The sequence below is a fragment of the Oncorhynchus nerka genome, linkage group LG5 (assembly GCF_034236695.1).
Source record: "Oncorhynchus nerka isolate Pitt River linkage group LG5, Oner_Uvic_2.0, whole genome shotgun sequence".
Taxonomy (NCBI): Eukaryota; Metazoa; Chordata; class Actinopteri; order Salmoniformes; family Salmonidae; genus Oncorhynchus; species Oncorhynchus nerka.
Window position 1 is genome coordinate 36,617,162 of NC_088400.1, and position 15,850 is coordinate 36,633,011.

At 47.4% G+C, this 15,850-nt stretch overlaps 1 protein-coding gene across 2 annotated transcripts in view; it reads right to left on the minus strand.

Annotated features, from left to right (window-relative positions):
- Positions 1 to 1,984: 1,984 nt before the first annotated feature.
- Positions 1,985 to 15,850, minus strand: part of LOC115129413 (phosphatidylinositol 3,4,5-trisphosphate 5-phosphatase 2B-like) — a 31,207-nt gene continuing 17,341 nt past the window's right edge. For both annotated transcript variants that reach the window (XM_029659725.2, XM_065018603.1), the window contains 15 exons: positions 15,075 to 15,192; positions 14,792 to 14,888; positions 14,464 to 14,602; positions 14,209 to 14,308; positions 13,554 to 13,642; positions 13,040 to 13,121; positions 11,161 to 11,244; positions 10,946 to 11,059; positions 10,769 to 10,857; positions 9,223 to 9,310; positions 8,596 to 8,748; positions 4,396 to 4,477; positions 3,464 to 4,256; positions 3,189 to 3,298; positions 1,985 to 3,097 (listed from right to left, as the gene is read on the minus strand). In XM_029659725.2, the coding sequence (XP_029515585.2) occupies positions 2,998 to 3,097; positions 3,189 to 3,298; positions 3,464 to 4,256; positions 4,396 to 4,477; positions 8,596 to 8,748; positions 9,223 to 9,310; positions 10,769 to 10,857; positions 10,946 to 11,059; positions 11,161 to 11,244; positions 13,040 to 13,121; positions 13,554 to 13,642; positions 14,209 to 14,308; positions 14,464 to 14,602; positions 14,792 to 14,888; positions 15,075 to 15,192 (2,238 nt within the window). In that variant the 3' untranslated portion in view covers positions 1,985 to 2,997. The remainder of the gene's footprint in view (positions 3,098 to 3,188; positions 3,299 to 3,463; positions 4,257 to 4,395; positions 4,478 to 8,595; positions 8,749 to 9,222; positions 9,311 to 10,768; positions 10,858 to 10,945; positions 11,060 to 11,160; positions 11,245 to 13,039; positions 13,122 to 13,553; positions 13,643 to 14,208; positions 14,309 to 14,463; positions 14,603 to 14,791; positions 14,889 to 15,074; positions 15,193 to 15,850) is intronic.

Genomic DNA, 15,850 nt, shown 5'->3' on the forward strand with positions numbered 1-15,850 from the left:
AGCGTGATTTGAGTTCATCATATTTTATTGAAATGTAAACAGCAAAAAAAACAATAAACAATACAACGAACGAAAAGCTTTGTAATGCAAAAATACATGCAACCAGGCAAAGACAAGATCCCACAACTGAAGGTGGGAAAAAGGGCTGCCTAAGTATGATCCCCAATTAGAGACAACGATAGACAGCTGCTTCTGATTTGGAACCATACTAGGCCAACAAAGAAAAAGAAAACATAGATATACAAAAACTAGAGTACCCACCCTAGTCACACCCTGACCTAACTAAAATATAGTGAATAAACAGGAATCTCTAAGGTCAGGGCGTGACAGTACCCCCCCCAAAAAAAAGGTGCGGACCTGAACCTATATATGAGGGTCCGGGTGGGCATCTACTCTCAGTGGCGGCTCCAGTTCGGGACGTAGCCCCCACTCCCTACACTGATCCCTCCGCTTCTTTGGAACCGGCTGTGGATCGTCCCCGGAGACTTTGGACTGTGAATCGTTGCCGGAGGAACCGGACCGCGGATCTTCGCCGGAGGCTCTGAACTGGGAACCACCGCTGGAGGCTCCGGACTGGAGACCGTCGCTGGAGGCTCCGGACTGGGGACCGTCGCTGGAGGCTCCGGACTGGGGACCGTCGCTGGAAGCTCTGGACTGGGGACCGTCGTTGGAGGCTCTGGACTTGGGACCGTCGCTGGAGGCTCCGGACTGGGGACCGTCGCTGCAGGCTCCTTGTCATGGATCATCACTACAGGCTCCGGGCCATGGATCATCACTGGAGGCTTCCTGCCATGGATTACCACTAGAGGCTCCGGGCCATGGATTATCACTGGAGGCTTTGTGCCATGGATCATCACTGGATGCTTCGTGCCATGGATCATCACTGGAGGCTTCGGGACGGGACGCACTGGGCTATGAAGGCGCACTGGAAGCATAGTGCATAGAGCCGGCGCAGGATATGCTGGGCCGTGGAGGCACACTGCAGGTATGGACTGTAGAGCTGGCACAACACATCCTGGCTGAATCCCCTCTGTAGCACGGCAAGTGCGGGGTGCTGGAACAGGCCGCACTGGGCTGTGCTGGCGAACTGGGGATACAGTGCGTAGAGCTGGCGTAGGATATCCTGGACAGAAGAGACGCACCGGAGGCCAGGACCGCTGAGCCGACACAATCCGTCCTGGCTGAATGGCCACTCTAGCATGGCAACTGTGGGGAGCTTGCACAGAGCGCACCGGGCCGTGGATGCGCACTGAAGGCATGGTGCGCAAAACCGGATAACATGGTGCTTGACCGGTCACTCGCTCCCCACGGTAAGCACGGGGAGTTGGCTCAGGTCTGAACCCTGACTCCGACAATCTCCCTGTGTGCTCCCCCCCAAAAAATGTTTGGGACTGCCTCTCGTGCTTGCTTCGTTGAGCTAACTCCTCGTATTGTCGCCGCTCCGCTTTCGCTGCCTCTATCTCCTCGTTCGGACGGCGATACTCCCCGGCCCTTGTCCAGGGTCCTGCTCCCTCCAGGATTTCCTCCCAGGTCCAGTCCTCCTGACCACGCTGCTTGGTCCGTTGGTGGTGGGATCTTCTGTAACGTTCGTCGTTAAGGGCAGACCAAGGAGCAGCGTGATTTGAGTTCATTTTTTATTGAAATGTGAACCAGCGAAATAAAAAATAAAAAACAATACAACGAACGAAAAGCTTCTTCATGCAAAAATCCATGCAACCAAACAAAGACAAGATCCCACAACTGAAGGTGGGAAAAAGGGCTGCCTAAGTATGATCCCCAATCAGAGACAACGATAGACAGCTGCCTCTGATTGGGAACCATACCAGGCCAACAAAGAAATAGAAAACTCAGATATACAAAAACTAGAGTACCCACCCTAGTCACACCCTGACCTAACCAGAATATAGAGAATAAACAGGGATCTCTAAGGTCAGGGCGTTTCAGTCCCAACTGTCCTGATAAATATGTGCAGTCCATTTCATAATGTTGTCACAATATTGTTTTATTCATATCGTCTCCCATTGGGTTGAATGAATGTAATATACATGTAAAACTGATGAACTTCCTTCAACAACCTTCAGAGAATAAAGTTGTAAAGTGCCAAGATCCACAGTTAAGTGGCACCACTGACAAATAACCACAGGCATCGGGAACAGGTTTAACGCAATAGCAATGTCCAAGAACCCACACTATCTGTCACTCAGTCAACAGTTCGTTTTATACAATTCTGTTTGAAAAGGCAGTAAAAAAAAATCTGGAACAGTGCACAGAAAAACATGTTAAATGGGTGTGTGGCCCTTGAAGAGCGCACAAGAGTTATGGTCTAAGAGGGAGATAACCAGATAGAGAAACAGGATATAGAATGTAGGAGTAAAGGACAAAATGTAAATAAACTAGCCCAGGGTTCACTAATTCCTCCCAATGGATTCTCCTCTTATCACTAAGAACAACTACACCCCGGTTACAACATAATGCTACCATCAGACAGCAAACAGAAAGCTAGGCACTTTTTTCATATTAACTTTACAGGCCATGTTTAAAAGTGTACTGGCAAATATGCACAGCTATACATTTCCCCCTCCGTGGCCCTTATTGAGTGCTTTAACAAGCTCCGTGCTGTTCTCTATGTCGGTAGAGGAGTGGAAAGAGCAGGGGAAGAGGTCATGGGTGTGAATGCTCAGTAAAAAACTACATTCTGGTGACTGCTGAGGAGACACATAATCAATATTTAGCTATGTGGATCTAAATTGGATATAAACATTTTTGACAGTGGCTTGAATCCACATCTCTCATTTGAAGGTGTACCCGTGAATGGTAAGGGATGTGAGATGAGGATTTCATGGGACATTGCATTGCGTCTTTTGTATGTTTGCATAGAAGCAACTCGTTGTTACTGTAAATGAAATGATGGCGTGGAGACTTGTATTCCATTAGGGCAAGCATCTGTCACTGATGTCCTTCGGCTTCAGTTTGAAAAGTCAAACAACGTAAGTAGGTCTATAGTGAATCCCAGATCCTGGGTAGGTTCTCCAGGATCCTCCGGCGATGCGAGGGGTTTGACACTCCGGCTGCACGCAGGTCCTCCTCTGTGATGCCACTGTGGAGAGGGCAAAGGTCATAAAGGTATCCATAACTGACTTAGACCACTGAGACCAAAAGTTTCCATTGACTATTATTCTTCCTCTCACCTGAAGTAGTCCAGGTCGTCCCAGCCATTGAGGCTGAGTTCCAGGGTGTAATTCTGCAGACCCAGGGTGCTGAGTAGCTCCCGCACTGTCTCTGGAGCCCCACGGAGGACCTGCATTAGACATCCCCCCCAAAACATCCCTCTCAAAATGAGCCCAAACCAAAGTGTTTGTTGCCATATTATTGAGGCTAGGAGTTTATCCTGATTACGTGAACTTTAAGAAAAACCTTTGGCCCATGACTAGTCCCACTCTACATATTGTGTCTAGTCACCCACCTCTTTCTCCCAGCAGTAGCCTCTCTCGGTAGACATGGCCAGGTCATTCCTCTGGGCCGGTCTCTGGACTGGTGTTGATGGAGCCCTGATGTCTACAGGGAAGAAGTCCACCTCACTTAGTGACTTGGCAATCTGCAGGGCTGTGAGGGAGTGGTCCCCTAGGGGCTCAACTGGCTGCTCCGCCACCCAGGGGGCTGAGGCCTGGACGTGGGGCACATGGGTGGATACATAGGGGTAGAGTGAGGTGGGTTTCCTGCTCCTTACAGGGCTGGCTCGTTCCTGTTGGTGCACCCTAGGCTGTTCTCTCCTGGGGGTCTCTCTAATGACAGCGGAGTGGTCCGTGTACATGTTCCTCAGGTACTTGGCAGACAGGATGGCGTTCTGGACAACATTGTTTTTGCTTGGTTGTGGTTGTATGGGCTGTTCATGATAGTGTGACGTGGTGGTGGGGTTTGGGGCAGGGGGGATTGGCAATGGTTTTTTTGCTGGGAAGAGCTGATAGGAGGAGTTGGCCTGGGGAGGATGATGGTCATTGGAGGAGGAGTAGTGGGGCAGGATGCCTGGAATCTCGATTTCAGTGAAGTCCGACCTGCGAGCGGACTTCCTGTCATAGCCACGCCCCCCAGAGAGCTTTGGGAGCTGCAGCGCTGAGTCGCCGGCCCAGACCACCTGGGGGTCCCTACGAGGGGGTGGAGCCTCCTCCACCCTGCGCAGGACAGACACACCTTCAAATATGAAGTAAGCGGGGTTTGTGTAACTGCTAGGGGCTGGCTTGGGTGGAGGGGGTGAGGATCTGAAATGAATGGACAAATCATAATGAGACTAAACCATAACTATTTGCCCATCACTAACCAACTACATCTTTAATCAAATGTTGACAATGTATGTTAGTTTCACTGTGAGCGTCTTGAAAAACTCCAAAATATCCTCACCGGCTGATAGGTGCCTGAGTGGACTGAGGAGTCAAGCGTCCCCTCACCAGACCCTTCTCATCCTTCTCGAAGCAGAACCACTCTGAAAAAGCCAAACAGGTGTTTACTGGACATGCTCTAACTCATGTCTTCTTCATATGTTCTGTGTTGTCTGGGGCTAAGACCCAGACTAGCATGTGGTGGCAGTGTTTGCGTGTTGCCATGGCAATGTGTGAGGCTTGACCTACAGGGTTAAGGGCACCCACTCACACTGTGTCCTTTGAATGTGTCAGGATGCATCTGGTCAGGCTCAGCCAGGGAGGAGCCAAAAGAGGATGCAAGGGCAGAGACCAGAGAGAGAGAAAGCCTTGGATTGTTGAGGAGCCAAATAGAGGAAGTCGGGGCAGAGACCAGAGAGAGAGAAAGCCTTGGATTGTTGAGGAGCCAAATAGAGGAAGTCGGGGCAGAGACCAGAGAGAGAGAAAGCCTTGGATTGTTGAGGAGCCAAATAGAGGAAGTCGGGGCAGAGACCAGAGAGAGAGAAAGCCTTGGATTGTTGAGGAGCCAAATAGAGGAAGTCGGGGCAGAGACCAGAGAGAGAGAAAGCCTTGGATTGTTGAGGAGCCAAATAGAGGAAGTCGGGGCAGAGACCAGAGAGAGAGAAAGCCTTGGATTGTTGAGGAGCCAAATAGAGGAAGTCGGGGCAGAGACCAGAGAGAGAGAAAGCCTTGGATTGTTGAGGAGCCAAATAGAGGAAGTCGGGGCAGAGACCAGAGAGAGAGAATGCCTTGGATTGTTGAGGAGCCAAATAGAGGAAGTCAGGGCAGAGACCAGAGGAGAGAAAGCCTTGGATTGTTGAGGAGCCAAATAGAGGAAGTCGGGGCAGAGACCAGAGAGAGAAAAGCCTTGGATTGTTGAGGAGCCAAATAGAGGAAGTCAGGGGCAGAGACCAGAGGAGAGAAAGCCTTGGATTGTTGAGGAGCCAAATAGAGGAAGTCGGGGCAGAGACCAGAGAGAGAAAAGCCTTGGATTGTTGAGGAGCCAAATAGAGGAAGTCGGGGCAGAGACCAGAGAGAGAGAAAGCCTTGGATTGTTGAGGAGCCAAATAGAGGAAGTCGGGCAGAGACCAGAGGGAGAGAAAGCCTTGGATTGTTGAGGAGCCAAATAGAGGAAGTCGGGGCAGAGACCAGAGAGAGAGAAAGCCTTGGATTGTTGAGGAGCCAAATAGAGGAAGTCGGGGCAGAGACCAGAGAGAGAGAATGCCTTGGATTGTTGAGGAGCCAAATAGAGGAAGTGAGGTCAGAGACCAGAGGGAGAGAAAGCCTTGGGTTATTGAGGAGCCAAAAACAGGAAGTCGGGGCAGAGACAGGAAGTCTTGGGGCAGAGACCAGAGACCAGAGAAAAAAGCCTTGGATTGTTGAGGAGCCAAATAGAGGAAGTCGGGGCAGAGACCAGAGAGAGAAAAGCCTTGGATTGTTGAGGAGCCAAATAGAGGAAGTCGGGCAGAGACCAGAGAGAGAGAAAGCCTTGGATTGTTGAGGAGCCAAATAGAGGAAGTCGGGGCAGAGACCAGAGAGAGAGAAAGCCTTGGATTGTTGAGGAGCCAAATAGAGGAAGTCGGGGCAGAGACCAGAGAGAGAGAAAGCCTTGGATTGTTGAGGAGCCAAATAGAGGAAGTCGGGGCAGAGACCAGAGAGTGAGAATGCCTTGGATTGTTGAGGAGCCAAATAGAGGAAGTCAGGGCAGAGACCAGAGGGAGAGAAAGCCTTGGATTGTTGAGGAGCCAAATAGAGGAAGTCGGGGCAGAGACCAGAGAGAGAGAAAGCCTTGGATTGTTGAGGAGCCAAATAGAGGAAGTCGGGGCAGAGACCAGAGGGAGAGAAAGCCTTGGATTGTTGAGGAGCCAAATAGAGGAAGTCGGGGCAGAGACCAGACCAGAGAGAAAGCCTTGGATTGTTGAGGAGCCAAATAGAGGAAGTCGGGGCAGAGACCAGAGAGAGAGAAAGCCTTGGATTGTTGAGGAGCCAAATAGAGGAAGTCGGGGCAGAGACCAGAGAGAGAGAATGTCTTGGATTGTTGAGGAGCCAAATAGAGGAAGTCAGGGCAGAGACCAGAGGGAGAGAAAGCCTTGGGTTATTGAGGAGCCAAAAACAGGAAGTCGGGGCAGAGACCAGATGGAGAGAGAAATCCTTGGATCATTGAAGAGCCAAAAAGAGGAAGTCAGGGCAGAGACCAGAGAGAGAGAATGCCAAGATGTGGATCATTGAGGAACCAAATAGAGGAAGCATTGAAAGATACACAGGAGAACCAGAGGGCACATGGACTGTCACGATGGAAACCCAGCGAGAAGCAATAGTACGAGCAGAGTGAAGAGAGGAGACTAAACGAGAGGAGAGCAGAGTGAAGAGAGGAGACTAAACGAGAGGAGAGCAGAGTGAAGTGAGGAGAGCAGAGTGAAGAGAGGACACTAAACGAGAGGAGAGCAGAGTGAAGAGAGGAGAGCAGAGTGAAGAGAGGAGACTAAACGAGAGGAGAGCAGAGTGAAGAGAGGAGAGCAGAGTGAAGAGAGGAGACTAAACGAGAGGAGAGCAGAGTGAAGAGAGGAGAGCAGAGTGAAGAGAGGAGACTAAACGAGAGGAGAGCAGAGTGAAGAGAGGAGAGCAGAGTGAAGAGAGGAGAGCAGAGTGAAGAGGGAGACTAAACGAGAGGAGAGCAGAGTGAAGAGAGGAGAGCAGAGTGAAGAGAGGAGACTAAACGAGAGGAGAGCAGAGTGAAGAGAGGAGAGCAGAGTGAAGAGAGGAGACTAAACGAGAGGAGAGAGCAGAGTGAAGAGAGGAGAGCAGAGTGAAGAGCGGAGACTAAACGAGAGGAGAGCAGAGTGAAGAGAGGAGAGCAGAGTGAAGAGAGGAGACTAAACGAGAGGAGAGCAGAGTGAAGAGAGGAGAGCAGAGTGAAGAGAGGAGACTAAACGAGAGGAGAGCAGAGTGAAGAGAGGAGACTAAACGAGAGGAGAGCAGAGTGAAGAGAGGAGAGCAGAGTGAAGAGAGGAGACTAAACGAGAGGAGAGCAGAGTGAAGAGAGGAGAGCAGAGTGAAGAGAGGAGAGCAGAGTGAAGAGAGGAGACTAAACGAGAGGAGAGCAGAGTGAAGAGAGGAGAGCAGAGTGAAGAGAGGAGAGCAGAGTGAAGAGAGGAGACTAAACGAGAGGAGAGCAGAGTGAAGAGAGGAGACTAAACGAGAGGAGAGCAGAGTGAAGAGAGGAGAGCAGAGTGAAGAGAGGAGACTAAACGAGAGGAGAGCAGAGTGAAGAGAGGAGAGCAGAGTGAAGAGAGGAGACTAAACGAGAGGAGAGCAGAGTGAAGAGAGGAGAGCAGAGTGAAGAGAGGAGACTAGCAGAGAGGAGAGCAGAGTGAAGAGAGGAGAGCAGAGTGAAGAGAGGAGAGCAGAGTGAAGAGAGGAGACTAAACGAGTGAGGAGCAGAGTGAGAGCAGAGTGAAGAGAGGAGAGCAGAGTGAAGAGAGACTAAACGAGAGCAGAGTGAAGAGAGGAGACAAAAGAGAGGAGAGCAGAGTGAAGAGAGAGGAGAGCAGAGTGAGAGAGGAGAGACTAAACGAGAGGAGAGCAGAGTGAAGAGAGGAGAGCAGAGTGAAGAGAGGAGACTAAACGAGAGGAGAGCAGAGTGAAGAGAGGAGAGCAGAGTGAAGAGAGAGACTAAACGAGAGGAGAGCAGAGTGAAGAGAGGAGAGCAGAGTGAAGAGAGGAGACTAAACGAGAGGAGAGCAGAGTGAAGAGAGGAGAGCAGAGTGAAGAGAGGAGACTAAACGAGAGGAGAGCAGAGTGAAGAGAGGAGAGCAGAGTGAAGAGAGGAGAGCAGAGTGAAGAGAGGAGACTAAACGAGAGGAGAGCAGAGTGAAGAGAGGAGAGCAGAGTGAAGAGAGGAGACTAAACGAGAGTAGAGCAGAGTGAAGAGAGGAGAGCAGAGTGAAGAGAGGAGACTAAACGAGAGGAGAGCAGAGTGAAGAGAGGAGAGCAGAGTGAAGAGGGGAGACTAAACGAGAGGAGAGCAGAGTGAAGAGAGGAGAGCAGAGTGAAGAGAGGAGAGCAGAGTGAAGAGAGGAGAGCAGAGTGAAGAGAGGAGAGCAGAGTGAAGAGAGGAGACTAAACGAGAGCAGAGCAGAGTGAAGAGAGGAGAGGTTGGCAGGATGGCAGCAGGCTAACCTACCGTAGATCTTCTCACGTGTACCTCGCCGGTCTTTGGGCACGTGGACCCTGACCCGCCCACGTATGGAGCCCATCTCCTCGCCCCGGTGGGTCAGAAACATCTCAAACTGCTCCGCCGCGCCGGTGAGGGAGCGCAGCGCCACACAGCACTCACCTACAGGACCAACAGTAGGATCAACAGTGAAGTGGGATGAAGCTTCTTTCTCCCGTAATGGTTAAGATTAAGACTTGGAGAAGGTAAACTGGTCATTGATCTGTCCCTAAAATACACTTGTCAATGAATAGGTTTCAAGGGGGCGTTGATTGACTTCTTGCAAAATGACTGATGAGAGGCAAAGAAGTGAATGGTGGTGGTTATGAACATGAAGGGAAGGACTTATGGGCTCTGGAGTGGGGCAGTGTTCTAAGGCACTGCATCACAGTGCTAGCGGCATCACTACAGCTCCTGGTTCGATCCCGGGCTGTATCACAACCGGCAGTGATCGGAAGTCCTATAGGGCGGAGCACAATTGGCCCAGCGTCGTCCTGGTTAGGGTTTGGCCGGTGTAGGCCGTCTTTGTAAATAAGAATTTGTTCTTAACTGACTTGCCAAGTTAAATAAAGGTGAAATAAAAGACTCATGACCAACCGTATGACTCAAACCCATCGCATGACTTGACGCACAGCAGGAGGTGCTGATCCTGAAGGAACTCCATGTCAGAGACGATCGGGAGAAGCTATGATATGTAGACACACACAAAGGTTAGCTACAGTGCATTCTAAACTTTTTTAGTTTTTTCTCCTCATCAATCTACATTTTTTGCAATATCACATTTACATAAGTATTCATACCCTTTACTCAGTACTTTGTTGAAGCACCTTTGGCAGCAATTACAGCCTCAAGTCTTCTTGGGTATGATGCTACAAGCTTATCACACCTGTATTTGGGGAGTTTCTCCCATTGTTCTCTGCAGATCCTCTCAAGCTCTGTCAGGTTGGATGGGGAGCGTCGCTGCACAGCTATTTTCAGGTCTCTCCAGAGATGTTCGATCAGGTTCAAGTCTGAGACCTGTCCCGAAGCAACTCTTGTGTTGACTTGGCTGTGTGCTTAGGTTTGTTGTCCTGTTGGAAGGTGAATCGTAGCCCAAGTCTAGGGTCCAGAGAGCTCTGGAGCAGGTTTTCATCAAGGATCTCTCTGTACTTTGCTCTGTTCATCTTTCCCTCGATCCTGACTAGTCTCCCAGTCCCTGTTGCTGAAAAACATCCCCACAGCATGATGCTGCCACCACCATGCTTTACTGTAGGGATGGTGCCAGGTTTCCTCCAGACGTGATGCTTGCCATTCAGACCAGAGAATCTTGTTTCTCATGGTCTGAGAGCCCTTTAGGTGCCTTTGGCAAACTCGAAGAGGGCTGTCATGTGCCATTTACTGAGAAGTGGCTTCCGTCTGGCCACTCTACCATAAAGGCCTGATTGGTGGAGTGCTGCAGAGATGGTTGTCTTTCTGGGAGGTTCTCCCATTTCCACAGAGGAAATCTGGAGCTCTGTCAGAGTGACCAACGGGTTCTAGGTCACCTCCCTGACCAAAGCCGTTCTCCCCGGATTGCTCAGTTTGGCCGGGCGGCCAGCTCTAGGAAGTCTTGGTGGTTCAAACTTCTTCCAGTTAAGAATGATGGAGGCGACTGTGATTTTGGGGACCTTCAATGCTGCAGATATTTTTTGGTACCCTTCCCCAGATCTGTGCCTCGACAGAATCCTGTCTCGGAGCTCTATGGACAATTCCTTTGACCTCATGGCTTGGTTTTGCTCTGACATGCACATGTCAACTGTGGGACCTGTATATAGACAGGTGTGTGCCTTTCCAAATCATGTCGATTCAATTGAATTTACCACAGGTGGACAGCAGTGAAAAACATCTCAAGGATGATCAATGGAAACAGGATGCACCTGAGCTCAATTTCGAGTCTCATAGCAAAGGTTCTGAATACTTATGTAAATAAGGTATTTCTGTTTTTTATTGTTCATAAATTAGCAAAAATGTCTAAAAAGCTGTTTTTGCTTTGTCATTATCAGGTATTGTGTGTAGCTTTATGACGAATATGTGGAAAAAGTGAAGGGGTATGTATACTTTCCTAATGCATTGTATGTGTCTTTGGGATGGGTCTGGTGATCTATCTCCAGATTGATTTATTTACCTTGGGCAGCTGCTTGGAAGACCAGCCCAGTTTGAGGAAGCAAGGCACGTCACAGCTCTGTGAGTCATTCTCTATGGAACGGCGGATCTCTGCAAGAAAACAAAGTCATTCATCACATCATTATATTATAGAACTTCAGATTAACTATCTGAGAAAATATTATGAAGGACAAAGCACCGTCAAGGCAGGATGAGTGAAACTCAATGAAGAACTTGGCTTTGCCGGCTGTCTTCACAATAGCCTCGATGCCCTCTAACTCTATCCAGGCCCTCTCCATGCTCAAGCTTGGCTCTGTTTGGAGACATTAAAGGGCCACAAGCTAGCATAAACGTTATATTATCTTACGTGTATTAATTAAAATGATTATGCCAAAATAACTACAATGACTCCACCTATTTTGAACTTTGATGTCACCCCTATATGGAACGTGGCGAAAACAGGCGAGTGGTCACTGGTGAAGATGTCATCTGTACAACCTGGAGACAGACACAGAGATCTCAGTCATAATGATACAGCCCTGTCATAATGATACATACCAGTCATAAAGATACAGACCTGTCATAATGATACAGAACAGTCATAATGATACAGCCCAGTCATAAAGATACAGAACAGTCATAATGATACAGACCTGTCATAATGATACAGACCTGTCATAATGATACAGAACAGTCATAATGATACAGCCCAGTCATAAAGATACAGAACAGTCATAATGATACAGACCTGTCATAATGATACAGAACAGTCATAATGATACAGCCCAGTCATAAAGATACAGAACAGTCATGATACAGCCCTGTCATAATGATACAGCCCTGTCATAATGATACAGCCCTGTCATAATGATACAGCCCTGTCATAATGATACAGACCTGTCATAATGATACAGCCCTGTCATAATGATACAGACCTGTCATAATGATACATAACAGTCATAAAGATACAGACCTGTCATAATGATACAGAACAGTCATAATGATACAGCCCAGTCATAAAGATACAGAACAGTCATGATACAGCCCTGTCATAATGATACAGCCCTGTCATAATGATACAGCCCTGTCATAATGATACAGACCTGTCATAATGATACAGACCTGTCATAATGATACCAACCTGTCATAATGATACAGACCTGTCATAATGATACAGACCTGTCATAATGATACAGCCCTGTCATAATGATACAGACCTGTCATAATGATACCAACCTGTCATAATGATACAGCCCTGTCATAATGATACAGACCTGTCATAATGATACAGACCTGTCATAATGATACAGACCTGTCATAATGATACAGAACAGTCATAATGATACAGCCCAGTCATAAAGATACAGAACAGTCATAATGATACAGAACAGTCATAATGATACAGCCCAGTCATAAAGATACAGCCCTGTCATAATGATACAGCCCTGTCATAATGATACAGACCTGTCATAATGATACCAACCTGTCATAATGATACAGACCTGTCATAATGATACAGACCTGTCATAATGATACAGCCCTGTCATAATGATACAGACCTGTCATAATGATACCAACCTGTCATAATGATACAGCCCTGTCATAATGATACAGACCTGTCATAATGATACAGACCTGTCATAATGATACAGACCTGTCATAATGATACAGACCTGTCATAATGATACCGACCTGTCATAATGATACCAACCTGTCATAATGATACAGACCTGTCATAATGATACCGACCTGTCATAATGATACCAACCTGTCATAATGATACAGACCTGTCATAATGATACAGACCTGTCATAATGATACAGACCTGTCCGTTATCATTATACTGTTAAGTGTACCATCAAATGAGCACTCTTATGTCACTGATGATGACTTCAGTACTCTATGTTGTTCGACATTATCATCAAAAACCTGTGGTATAGACTAAACTAACCATCCTTTAATGACTGTGATGGTGTATGGTGAGTGTACTGTGTTTGCTGATGGAAGTCAAAAGCATGGCCCTGGAGTCAGAGCCGCGGTGAGGAAATGACTGTTCGTCTGAGGACCACAGACCAGAGGACGTAGGAGTTGCCAATCATACCTTAACAGGGCCTCTCACATTTTACAGGAAAACAATGAAAGAAATGGCCACGAAATGTCTCATTTTGGAATGCCACAGGAAATAATACTATGATATCCAATTTGCTGTGTCTAAATGCTAAACCACAATGCTGTTATGTCTGAGGATAATGTTATGAACCTAAAAAAAAAAATGTCCTAAACTTAAACCCACCATAGGAGTTGCAGGTGATATGTGTCTCTGAGTAGGACTTCCACAGAATCCGGTCACACCATGACGGCACATTGACACGCACCTGTTGACACAGAACAGAATAATGACTATATGTAAAGTCTGTTTTTGTTAGATGTGGGGTATGTGAAAATAGAATTGATTCAAAATGTAATTATACAGCGAAAGGAACCCTGCACTCCAATCCTACCAGCCATTTCAGCCTGTGAGGTATTATTAGCCCTGTGACCCCTGTGACCACCATTAAAACCGATTGGGTTACACATAAAGGAAGTCCGGTAGGGAGCTATAAGTCTCTGTTTAGTCTATTTCGGGGTGTATGGTAGCATTATGAAATGTACTTATTTGTCGACTGCTTCACAAGACTCACAGGTAATGCTTGGTGTGGATTACTCATCACTTTGGGATTTAACGTCATTCAGACAACAGCGTGACGTGGGACATGATGCAGCTCTGAGAGGTTGTGTCAGAGAGTGTCACAGGGAGGTAGACTCACGCCAGAGGTCTTGTACTTCTGCCACAGGTAGCTGTCCCTGGACCCCCTCTCGTACCGATAGGTGGGCGGAAACACAATCTTCTCTTCCTCTTAAACCAGGACAAAGGGAGAGAAATGGAGAGAGAGATATAGGATATAGAGAGATAGGAGAGAGAGAGAGAGAGAGAGATAGGAGAGATACCACAGTGTGCCATCACAGAGGCAAGATTTGTGACCTGTTACCACAAGAAAAGGGCAACCAGTGAAGAACAAACACCATTGTAAATACAACCCATGTTTATTTATCTTCCCTTTTGTACTTTAACTATTTGTACATAATATGACATTTGACATTTGAAATGTCTTTATTCTTTAGAAACCTTTTTGAGTGAAATGTTTACTGTTCATTTTGCATTGTCAATTTCACTTGTGTTTATTATCTATTTCACTTGCTTTGGCAATGTAAACATATGTTTCCCATGCCAATAAAGCCCTTCAATTGAAATTGAAGTGGAGAGAGAGAGATGGCAGAGAGAGGGGGTAGATTATGAGACAAAAGCAATGAAGAGGAGAATTGACTGAGCAGAATCAATAACACAGCTATTTTCACCCACACATTAACAAACAGCTTGACATCAACTGGGAGGAGGACGAGGAGCAGTAGGATGCTACTCACTGAAATGGTGAAAGGCCTTTCTCTTGTGTCGTTCTTGTGTTAGCTGATCAGCACACATGAGCTCATCAAACTCCCGGTTGGACACATGTTTCAGAATGTCCTGTAAAACGGGAACGGCCATGAGGGGAACTCAGATTCAGTGTAAGAGAAAGCAAGGCAAGGCTCTGGGTCTATGGAGATGCTTGTTTTCCGGGTTACACGACATGGGATCTATTTTCTGGGGGCACAATGAAAGAGGAGGCGGGTGTGTCTGACCTGTACGTCCAGGTCCAGCCTGTAGTTGAGGTCTCCACACCAGAAGAGATGTGTGAAGCGCAGGCTCACGTCAAAGGCACTGAGCTGCCGGTCACCCAGGGACAACAGCCTGACGATGTCGGCAAAGTTCTGGTTCCTCCTGACAGGACAACAAGCACAGGGACATTTAGGGGCACACATAGATATGCTGCACGCATACAGTAGAAACATTCACACACTGTGCAGCCCTGGCATGTCACACCATACACATCAATCTGATGACATCTGTGTTGAACAGTCAAATGTTCTACCAGTCAACCAGCTGGACATAGGAAATTGCTGTGCATACCTGACTACTTTCTCACTGCCAGAGGTCAGATGGCAGTTGACAAACCCAAAAGAGGTACTGTTGAAGAGGAAGGAGACCCCAACAGCACCCTTGTTTCCTGGAAGCAGATCCATTTGAAAGGTTAAACTGAGTAATTAAAAACACATTTCATTCCTCTTAATCATGATGCTCTGTTGTCTTTGGAAGTTGGCCACCGTGTGGTTTTCTGAGAGAAGGAGAAGGAGGGTGTGGTGTTATGGGTAGCCGACCCATAAACAACCCAAGTAGAGGCCTGGCATCATACCCAGTGTGTTCCCCAGGCCAGTCTTCACACTGGCTGTGTTCACATGGCTGATACGACTCTCGTGCTCTGGCTTCACAAACACTGCCAGCCTCATGTTCCACAGGGACTGTACTGCCACCTGCAGGACACATCACCACAGTACACTATAACAGAGCAATTTGAGTTTTTCCTTTAAGTCAGTTCAGAACAAATTCTTATTTACAATGACGACCTAGGAACAGTGGTTTAACTGCCTTTAACAGGGGCAGAACTGCAGATTTTTACCTTATCAGCTCAGGGATTCAATCTAGCAACCTTTCGATTACTGTCCCAATGCTCTAACATCTAGGCTACCTGCCGCCCCAATCAAGACATAGGCATAGACATATGTCGACAGTACTGCTGTGTAAACAAGACTAAAATAATAATAACATATACGGTGTCTTGATTTTTCATGAAAGTATCGTAATCACAGACATTTGTTTTTTACAAGTTCTCTTGTCAAACTCCAGGAAGAATCTGGTAAAAGAATGAGAACTCAACGTCAACATGTTATTTTGTTATTTTATAGACATACAGTTTATACACCCTGTGTTATGTACCTCTGGTCGACAACGTGCACATACAGAGAGCAATGGCAAGCAGTACTTGACTTGGAACAGGAGATCACCGGAGCTGAGTACCGGCACCACAAATGTTCTACTGCTTGAGCTCCTGTTCCTCTTACAGAATGTTAGCTCAAATATATTGTGCAGCTTCTGCACCTAAATATAAACAGTACCCAAAATGAGTACAGG